Source organism: Gastrolobium bilobum, unplaced genomic scaffold, assembly GCF_033153095.1.
Source record: "Gastrolobium bilobum isolate Gb01-03AN ecotype WA unplaced genomic scaffold, APGP_CSIRO_Gbil_v1 utg2122, whole genome shotgun sequence".
NCBI classification, from domain to species: domain Eukaryota; kingdom Viridiplantae; phylum Streptophyta; class Magnoliopsida; order Fabales; family Fabaceae; genus Gastrolobium; species Gastrolobium bilobum.
This window is the reverse complement of record NW_026897715.1, coordinates 387,987-397,954: the sequence shown is the minus strand read 5'-3', so window position 1 is coordinate 397,954 and position 9,968 is coordinate 387,987. Positions and strand designations below refer to the sequence as shown.

The 9,968-nt window shown below is 40.3% G+C and overlaps 1 protein-coding gene across 5 annotated transcripts; it reads right to left on the bottom strand.

The window, feature by feature from the left end:
* Positions 1 to 295: 295 nt before the first annotated feature.
* LOC133309514 (pto-interacting protein 1-like) lies at positions 296 to 9,104 on the bottom strand. Of its 5 annotated transcripts, none has more exons than XM_061510296.1 (8): positions 8,934 to 9,104; positions 2,897 to 2,992; positions 2,428 to 2,678; positions 2,222 to 2,348; positions 1,737 to 2,010; positions 1,288 to 1,420; positions 1,104 to 1,190; positions 296 to 584 (listed from the first exon to the last, which is right to left on the bottom strand). In XM_061510296.1, exons 2-8 carry the CDS (start codon positions 2,979 to 2,981, stop codon positions 456 to 458), a joined length of 1,086 nt encoding a protein of 361 aa, XP_061366280.1. In that variant the 5' UTR covers positions 2,982 to 2,992; positions 8,934 to 9,104; the 3' UTR covers positions 296 to 455. The 5 variants fall into 5 exon arrangements, with proteins under 5 accessions (XP_061366280.1, XP_061366281.1, XP_061366282.1 ...); XM_061510297.1 differs by having other exon boundaries at positions 2,897 to 2,989; XM_061510298.1 differs by lacking the exon at positions 8,934 to 9,104 and adding an exon at positions 3,514 to 3,604.
* Positions 9,105 to 9,968: the final 864 nt, after the last annotated feature.

The window sequence follows — 9,968 nt, the reverse complement described above, 5'->3', positions numbered from 1 at the left end:
TCATCCTGATAAAAGAGAAAAATTGCGCATAAAAATGTCTTAATAAAAAATTAAAGATTTAATCTTGCAAGAAGAGGTCTCGGTCATTCTAATTATGCTTCCAATGAAGAAATATTCCGATGACATGCTATTTGCGGTGAGCATTCTCTTGTCTATTTTTTGCAGTTTTTGCTAACATATTCAAGTACGATGGTAATAATCCAAGCAGGAAGGCACATAGAAGGAAAATAGAGCAAAGAAGTAGTAATAAAAAGAATAATTTCCACAAAAAAATAAAATAAAATAAAAGAAGGAAGTAAACCTCATGGATTATGAACAAAATGAATGCAGTGAAAACAATGGAATATATAACCATGTTCGAGCAATTTACCATCAGCTTCTGAAGCAGTCACTTATATTTTGAGTGCACACTGTGCACATACTCACAGATAAAGATAGAAAGAGATATAGACAGACTAGTTTGGTGTTTCACCAGCAGGTCCAGGTCTTGCATTCAACAAAGGTTGAAGAGCTTTGACTACAATGCTCATGTTTGGTCTGAAATCAGCTTCATATTGCACACACAGCGCAGCAACAGCAGCCATCTGTAATTACCCAAGTATCACACTTTTATACATTAATATTGGTCTTAATTATGCAAATAGTAGATCTCTAAGAACAGTTGTGCTGGGTGCCTGTGGTTCCTAAACAGGTCCATACATAAAAAGTGTATACTGTTTTTACAGCCAAGTATTTTCTCCTCTCATGTTATGATACCTGTTAATGGCTCTTAACTTTTGAAATTGAGAACAAAACTATACAGAGAAAGCCACTGCATTCCAAAGGTTCAACTAATTAATTTATTCAACAAATTTTCTCCCTAAAGGAAATGATACAACAAATTTCTAGGTTCAACTTTTGGTCTCAGGCATAGCATTTACTAACTAAACAAGATATAGGAGTTCTGCAGGTATCACTTGTAATGTAACCTTCAATTAGTTTGCTAATTCACAGGCATGTCTCAAAGCAATAACACACTTCCATAAACAGTCCACAACACCTCAGCAAGGAAAATGGCATAATAAAAAAAAGGAAGAAAACATATATCAGAACACAGTGAACACCTTAGCCACAGCTTTGGGCGGGTAATCTCCTCCTAGTCTTACATCTACACACTGTCTGACTTTATCCTCACTGAGTTTTGGTGTAGCCTGAAATACATCAGTTACTGTGATCAGCTATCTGGCCTACATTTGAGATTTTTCTAAAATGAGGAAATTAGATCACAATAATGAGGTTTGGATTTACCCAAGTAACCAGGCTCTGCTGCCCACGTGGTAGTGTATGATCAACAGGCTTCCTTCCAGTCAAAAGTTCAAGAAGGACAACACCAAAACTGTATACATCGCTCTTAGCATTCAATTGCCCAGTCATTGCATATCTGCATCCACAAGATTAGACAGATCATTGGATAATAGTCAAGGTAAATGATTTCTAGGACAATGACTAAATATAAAATAATAGTTTTATTTCTCCAAATTGATTCTTAGATAAAATTGGTAAAGAAACACACAAAGAAAGGTATGGGAATTGGCAATGCCATCTAGTCAATTATGGCAGAAGGAAAAATTTTACTACTCTTCCAATACTTCTTCAGCAATTATGCTCAACATCACGAGGTCTATGATAACCAATAAGGCTAAAATAAAGCATGCCATACAATATGTATCTTGAAAAAATTAATATGCATATCTTACTCTGGTGCATGATAACCAAAGGTTCCAAGGACACGGGTGGAATGAAGACGTGCTGCCATGTCAGGAGCCTGATTTGACAAATCAAAATCTGCAATTTTAGCAATATCGTCATCAAAGATTAGTACATTGCTTGACTTGATGTCCCGGTGGATAATGTGGGGATCAGCCCTCTCATGCAAGTACTCAAGCCCTTTTGCAGCCCCTACAGCAATTTTAACTCTCTGTGCCCACGTCAGAACAGGACCAGGCTGTGCTCCTTTAACACCTTTTCTGCCTGCATGTAAATGACAATGATAAGAACACTATATAATTAAAAATAAATAAATAAATAAATAAAATATATCTCTCAAGTTGCACCGTTGCCTATCATGGCACTAAAAATAAAACTAACCTTAAAATCCAAATTCTTCTAAATTTCTAATATAGAAAAAGAATTTGACAAATATTCATAGATGTCAATAGTTTTCTGAAGCAAAACCATATACCATGTAAAATATCATGTAGAGACCCATTAGACGCAAACTCATACACAAGAACTCGGGAGTTTCCATCAACACAATAACCAAGTAATTGAACAAAATTGTCATGCTTCAGCCGTGAAACCATTGAAACCTGAAAGTTCAAAAACCAAGTGATTTATGAAATCTGAATAAACCCAATGACTAGACAGTAAGCCTAGGTTGACATATACCTGGGCTAAAAATTCCTCATCGGGCTGTTTACTGGCATCTAATTTCTTGATTGCTGCAGCCTGCCCACTTTTAAGAACACCATGATATACTCTTCCGTAGGATCCCTCTCCAATCAGAGAACTTTCTCCAAAGCTATCTGTAATATCTTTTAGTTCATCCACCGGTATATCAGGAACTTCAATGGGCTGAATTTTAACAGTTTGAGCACCCTGCTTTGCAGTTTCTGACGCATGATAATTTCCATCATTTCCTGCACAATACAATTTATCACATTAATTGCATCAAACTCAGATTCAGGTAATATAATATCAAAGCAATCAACGCTATGAAGTATCATAATACTGCTCCCATACTATTGTTTCCATCCAATTGAAATGAAAATGTCACTTAAAGATGCATGATTAGAGTTGTGTCGTGAGTTGTGACTACTTTATATCATCCTCTATGCACTCCTCTGGCCCAAATTACCTGCTGAGTTTTTTACCACATTCTGTCCTCCACTTTCGGCACTCTTTGGGAATTCATCTTCTTCACAACAGCTGAAACAACTCATGATTCTTTCTGCTGATAAAAATTTGATAAGTCCATCAGTTCATAACGGTAAATAGTTCAACTTTTAAGCTTGAATATAAAGTCAAAATTTAAAATTTAAAGAAAAAAGAATCACTACTTCTCATGTAGATATTCACTGCTAATAGGAACATATATCATGGCAACATTTGCAATTTTCAACTATTCGAAAAGAAATAAAGAATGAAGGAAACTGATATGACTCCACAGCTTGAGGAACAGTTGGGCCAGGAGGCTGAAAGCATAGCCCAAGAAGAAGAAGAAGAAGACCAAAATGACGTAGTTGGACCAGAACAACAAGTTACCCCACGAGCCAGGTGGGCTAAACGTCAGAAGAATAAACCAAAATGGATGCGGGACTATCAGGTGGCTTAGGATGAGGGAGGCTGAATATTCTAGAATATTGCATTGCTGTAATAAGTTAGTTAGCGGATTTGACGCTGCATTGTTAAGCAGCTGGACGTGTTAGTTGTTCCTTTACATTCTGTTATAATTGTTGTAAGAGGTGTGATCACCTGAGCTGTGTATAAAGACACATAATCCTTCAATGAAAAGGTAGGCAATATTCAGTATTTTTCTTCTAGTTTTTCTCTGTGTTTGAAGGAGGCTCCTCACCCTCGAAGTGAGGATTTATCATCTGGTGCTTTCATTGAGAGCTACCACCTACTGCCATGGCAGGCACATCAAGTCCTAATGAAAATTTAGAGATCACTCTCAATCGCTTGCTTGAGGCCCATCTCTCAATGCAGACCGATTTGCAGAGTATTACACAAAGAATGGTAGCTTTGGAAAACAGACCCTTAGCTCTCACCCACGCAAACCAACACCTCCACGCTGAGGCAGGCATACCAGCGGCTGGGATCCGTACCACCATGAAACTGGATGTCCCTCGTTTTGATGGATCTGACCCAATAGGGTGGTCTTTCAAAATCTCCCAATTCTTTGAGTTTCACAGGACACCTGAAGAACAACGTTTACGGATTGCTTCTTTTTATATGGAGGGAGAAGCCCTGGGGTGGTACCAGTGGATGCATGCCAATGGTCAGCTCAACACTTGGGCCCAGTTCCTCCAATCTTTAGATCTACGATTTGCCCCTTCTCAGTATGAAGATCCTAGGGGAGCCTTGTTCAAACTGTGCCAGACCGCTTCCGTCCGAGAATACCAAGCTCAGTTCGAAGCCCTGGCTAACAGAATCGTCGGTCTTCCACCACCGTTTTTGTTGAGCTGCTTCATTTCGGGTTTAAGAGCTGACATTCGCAGGGAGCTCCAAGCCTTGACTCCAACGTCACTATCCCAAGCTATTGGTCTAGCACGACTACAAGAGGAAAAGGTGAACGATGTGGTTAAACCCATATCCCACAGTGTGCCCAAACAACCAATCACCACAGCCTCCACCACAAACGCGGCTCGGGGAAATACTGGATTCAAGCCAAATAACCAGTCCAGAGGGAGCCCATTGATCAAGCGGCTGTCACCGGATCAGATGGCAAAAAGACGCGAAAAAGGGCTTTGCTACAACTGTGACGAGAAATATCATCCAGGGCACAAATGCAAGCGACTATTCATGCTTCTAATTGCAGATCCAGATTTCGAATCCGAGTACCAGCAGTCTGGGTTGGAATTAACTGTTGAATCAGACACAGCAGAACCAGTGCACCTCGAGGAACCATCTGATGACACAGGCCAGATCAGCTACCATGCATTAGTTGGCCATAGTGTTCCTCAAACCCTTCGAGTTGCAGGACGAATTGCGAAAACAGAGATTTCTGTTCTCATAGACGGAGGGAGTACGCACAATTTTATTCAAGATCGTATAGCTAAGTTTCTGGGACTGACCACTCAGCAAACACAGGGATTCAAAGTGATAGTCGGCAACGGTGAAGAACTCGATTGTTCTCTGATGTGTAAGACTGTACCCGTGTGGTTTGGGCCCCATCGGTTCGTTGTGGACCTATTTATCTTGCCCATCAGTGGAGCAGATTTAGTACTTGGGGTCCAGTGGCTAAGGACCCTAGGGCCCGTGTTGACGGATTATGGGGATCTGACCATGAAATTTGTTAAAAATGGTGAGATTGTGTTGCTAACTGGATCCAAATCGGCTGGGCTTCAAGAAGTATCCTTGGCCCAAATCAGAAGGATGACCACAACCCAATCCATACTGGAACTCTTCCACTTGCAGGTTACCCCCTCTATTGCCACGTCTTCAGAAAACCTAGAAGGTTCTTTTCCTTTGTTGACCAACCTGATTGATGAGTATGCTCGGCTGTTTGACACGCCTAATGAACTTCCACCGTCAAGAGATACTGTCCATAAAATTCCTCTTACAGAAGGGTCTTCGCCAGTAAATGTCCGTCCCTACCGGTACCCGTTTTTCCAGAAGAGAGAAATCGAGAAGCAGGTTCATGAAATGTTGGCAACCGGAATTATACAAGGAAGCACCAGCTCATTTTCCTCTCCGGTGCTACTGGTTCGCAAGAAGGACGGCTCGTGGAGGTTCTGCGTCGACTACCGTGCGCTGAATGCCATAACCGTGAAGGATCGATTCCCAATCCCTACCATCGACGAGCTCTTGGACGAACTCCATGGTGCAAAATGGTTCTCGAAGTTGGACTTGCGCTCAGGTTACCATCAGATTCGCATGGATCCCTCGGACACAGACAAAACAGCGTTTCGAACGCACGATGGGCACTACGAGTTCCTGGTGATGCCTTTCGAACTCTGTAATGCACCGGCAACATTTCAGTCTACAATGAATAGGTTGTTTCGTCCCTTTCTTCGTAAATTTGTGATAGTTTTTTTCGATGACATTTTGGTTTACAGCAAAACAGAGGCTGATCATATGATTCACTTACGTCACACCTTTGAGTGCTTACTGCAGAACCAATTTTTTCTCAAAAGATCTAAGTGCTCCTTTGCACAATGTTCCATTGATTATTTGGGGCACATAATCTCCAACAGCGGCGTAGGCCCTGACCCGGAAAAGATTAGGGCCATGACAGAATGGCCATTGCCTACTACCTTGAAGCAGCTGCGCGGATTCTTGGGCCTAACGGGCTTCTATCGAAAATTCGTCCAGAATTATGCTGCCATTGCTGCCCCCCTTACTGACATGCTGAAGAAGGACGCCTTTGAATGGAATGATGACAACAGACAAGCGTTTATTAACCTTAAAGAGGCTATGACACAAGCACCCGTTCTACATCTCCCTGACTTTGAATCGGACTTTGTGCTGGAGACTGACGCGTCAGGATTGGGGATGGGTGCTGTTCTGTTACAAGCTGGGCATCCGATTTGTTTCTTCAGCAAGAAATTCTGCAATCGGTTAGCCGTAGCATCGACTTATGTCCGAGAGTTACATGCTATCACGGAAGCAGTGCGCAAATGGAGACCTTATTTACTGGGGCGACACTTCACAATACATACTGATCAACGGAGCCTGAGGGAACTCATGACACAGATCATCCAGACTCCGGAGCAGCAATACTACCTCTCCAAGTTATTAGGGTATGACTATACTATCGCATATAAGCCAGGAGCTTCCAACCGTGTGGCTGATGCTCTCTCTCGTGTGACCTTTCCGTCAGCGGAATTATTGGTTATCACTATTCCCCAATTCGAGTTCATTTCCAAGTTGAAAGATTCTTATCACAACGAACCTGACGTGCAAAGACTTTTGCAACAACTGGAAACTGATCCTCAGTCTCATCCGCATTTGCGAGTAGTGCAAGGGGTGCTATTGTTTAAAGACAATATTTTCATTCCTTCAGATTCACCACTTAGACAGCTACTCCTGCTGGAATTCCACGCTTCTCCCTTAGCTGGGCACTTCGGGGTCAGCAAGACCATGGGACGTTTGCAAGAAAATTTCTACTGGCAAGGTATGAAATCTGATGTAATTACCTTTGTTAAACAGTGCCTAGTTTGTCAACAGATAAAATCTTCCACTCAAGCTCCAATTGGATTGCTGCATCCAATTGAGATACCAACACGCGTATGGGAAGACGTGTCCCTCGATTTCATCGTTGGGCTCCCTTCTTTCCAAAACCACACAGTGATCTTAGTGGTGGTCGATCGTTTCTCTAAGGCAGCGCATTTTGGGATGCTGAGTACTCATTTTACAGCAACCAAGGTGGCTGATTTGTTTGCTCAGCTGATCTGCAAACTACATGGCATGCCCAAGAGCATGATTTCAGATCGGGATCCTCTATTCTTGAGCCGTTTTTGGCAAGAACTCTTCAAACTCAGTGGCACCAAGCTCCGATTGTCAACTGCGTATCACCCTCAAAGCGATGGGCAGACAGAGGTAGTTAATCGCACGTTGCAACAGTATCTGCGTTCCTTTGTTCATGAGCAACCTCGACTGTGGGGAAAGTTCCTTCATTGGGCGGAGTGGTGCTACAACACCGTTGTACACTCCTCGACTGGTATGACACCTTACCAGGTTGTATATGGGCGGATTCCCCCAACAATTCCTGCCTATGTTCTGGGTAGCAGTTCACTAGAAGCTGTCGAAGCTGAGCTCGAAACAAGGGAGATGGTAATGGCTAGGCTTAAACACCGCTTGATGAAAGCGCAAGAGAGCATGAAACAATCTGCTGATAAGCACCGTCGACATCATGAATTCAAAGAGGGGGATTGGGTTATGGTACGACTTAGGCCATATCGACAGACGTTAGTCACAGGCATTCATTCAAAAAAGCTGGCTAAACGTTTTTATGGCCCTTTCCAAATCGTGCGATGCATTAACCCCGTGGCCGTCGAATTGGGTCTACCTCCAGGGTCTCAAATTCATCCTGTTTTTCACACATCAATGCTCAAGCCGTTCCACAGTGCTACTGCAAGTGATCCTGATCAACCGTTATCTCTCCCAACTGATACAATTGACAATAAGCCCATAGTGCAGCCATTAACTGTGTTGGATGTACTACCAGGTGCTACACCTGCTGGGACTAAAGTCTTGATCCAGTGGCAAGGCCTCTATCCGGAAGATGCATCTTGGGAGCTGCTCTCTGAGGTGCAGAAAGCATACCCTGAGTTCCACCTTGAGGACAAGGTTGGTCTTGATGAGGTAGGGGATGATATGACTCCACAGCTTGAGGAACAGTTGGGCCAGGAGGCTGAAAGCATAGCCCAAGAAGAAGAAGAAGAAGACCAAAATGACGTAGTTGGACCAGAACAACAAGTTACCCCACGAGCCAGGTGGGCTAAACGTCAGAAGAATAAACCAAAATGGATGCAGGACTATCAGGTGGCTTAGGATGAGGGAGGCTGAATATTCTAGAATATTGCATTGCTGTAATAAGTTAGTTAGCGGATTTGACGCTGCATTGTTAAGCAGCTGGACGTGTTAGTTGTTCCTTTACATTCTGTTATAATTGTTGTAAGAGGTGTGATCACCTGAGCTGTGTATAAAGACACATAATCCTTCAATGAAAAGGTAGGCAATATTCAGTATTTTTCTTCTAGTTTTTCTCTGTGTTTGAAGGAGGCTCCTCACCCTCGAAGTGAGGATTTATCAGAAACAGTGTATTGTGTGTAATTCCTGTCCAATTACATTGATTAAAATTATTAATTCACCATAGGTTGATTTTCAACAACTAATTAAACCTCCATTTCATTCATATGATTCGTACTGTACATGGAAATTTTACAGCACGCATCAGTATTTCCGCCACAAAAATAAAAAAAGTTGTTTCGATTAGCAAATCAATCGGAAAGAATGAGTTTCCATCAACCAAAGCAAACTACAACTGATATCGAAGCCAACAGCTGTGGATCGGTCCAAAACAAAACCAATTATTAGACGTCGAAATCCATTTTTGTAAGAAAATGCTCATTCATTTGAAAAAAAAAACGTAAATTAAAAAAAAAAAAGTGAAATTTAAAAGGATAAAGTAAGTGAGGTTGAAGAGTGTATAATAGATCGAGGAGTACCTTAAATCCGATAGGAATATTGCGTAGTTGAGAAGTGAAAGCGCTGAGAACGTAGTTGTAGATCTCGGCTCCGAAACCGGTGAAATATGCGCAGGATAAGCAGAGAGGAGTGCGTAGGATAAAGCGGTCGAAGTTCTTGACTTGCTGGAATTGAAATGATGATTTGGTAATCGTATTATTACAGACAAGCATTTTAGTCCAACTAATCTTGTTTAAATGTGGAAACAATCATGTAAGAGTAAACCCCAAAAATTGTAGACTTTGGATTCGTTGGATAGGCTTTTTCTTTTCCAAAAGTTTTTTTTTTTTTTCTTGAAAAATATACTTCTCATTTTTGGTTCGTTTGAATATCTGTTCTTTTAAAAAAAGTATAAGTCATAAAAAAATTAAAAATTAACTTTTTTTCAGAAGCTAAAAATTTTAACTTCTAAAAAGAGCAAAAGTCAAAAGTCAAATATTTTTTTAAAAAAACTAAATATTTTTATAAAAATATAAATAAATTTAATTTTTGTAAAAAGTACTTCTAAAATAAGGAAGAAATAAAAATTATTTTTTTAAGAAGGCCAAACACACGGGCTCTTTATGGCATAAATTATTTGTATGTTTTATCTGTGCATATTTTTATGGGGTAGAATATTGTAATAATCAATTAGTGTTACTATCAATCAATTTCACCATTAAATCGATCGATTATTTTGATCCAACGGTTATATTTATTTCCATCTTTATATGGTTATGATTTCTCATATTTAATGTGAAAGCATTAAATATAGGAAATCATAACCATACAAAGGTGGAAATAAATATAAAGTATTAAATATTAAAAATCATAATTATACAAAGATGAAAATAAATATAACCGTTGGATTAACATAATCGATTTAACGGTAAACTTGATTGGTAGTAACACTAATTGATTGTTATAATATCTTTCCCCTAATTTTATTGAGGGGAAGGGTATCTCTAGTATCATTTTAGTTTTATTATTTTTATTATATAATTGGTAATTGTTGGATTAATTTGAAATTAAAGTTA

What these genes read in the sequence shown, in the direction of transcription:
- LOC133309514 (XM_061510296.1), bottom strand. Translation starts at nt 2,981, where the DNA reads ATGAGTTGTTTCAGCTGTTGTGAAGAAGATGAATTCCCAAAGAGTGCC. An exon ending in TGTGGTAAAAAACTCAGCAG is followed by an intron (nt 2,679 to 2,896) that starts GTAATTTGGGCC and finishes TGTATTGTGCAG; the next exon opens with GAAATGATGGAAATTATCAT. An exon ending in ATGAGGAATTTTTAGCCCAG is followed by an intron (nt 2,349 to 2,427) that starts GTATATGTCAAC and finishes TTGAACTTTCAG; the next exon opens with GTTTCAATGGTTTCACGGCT.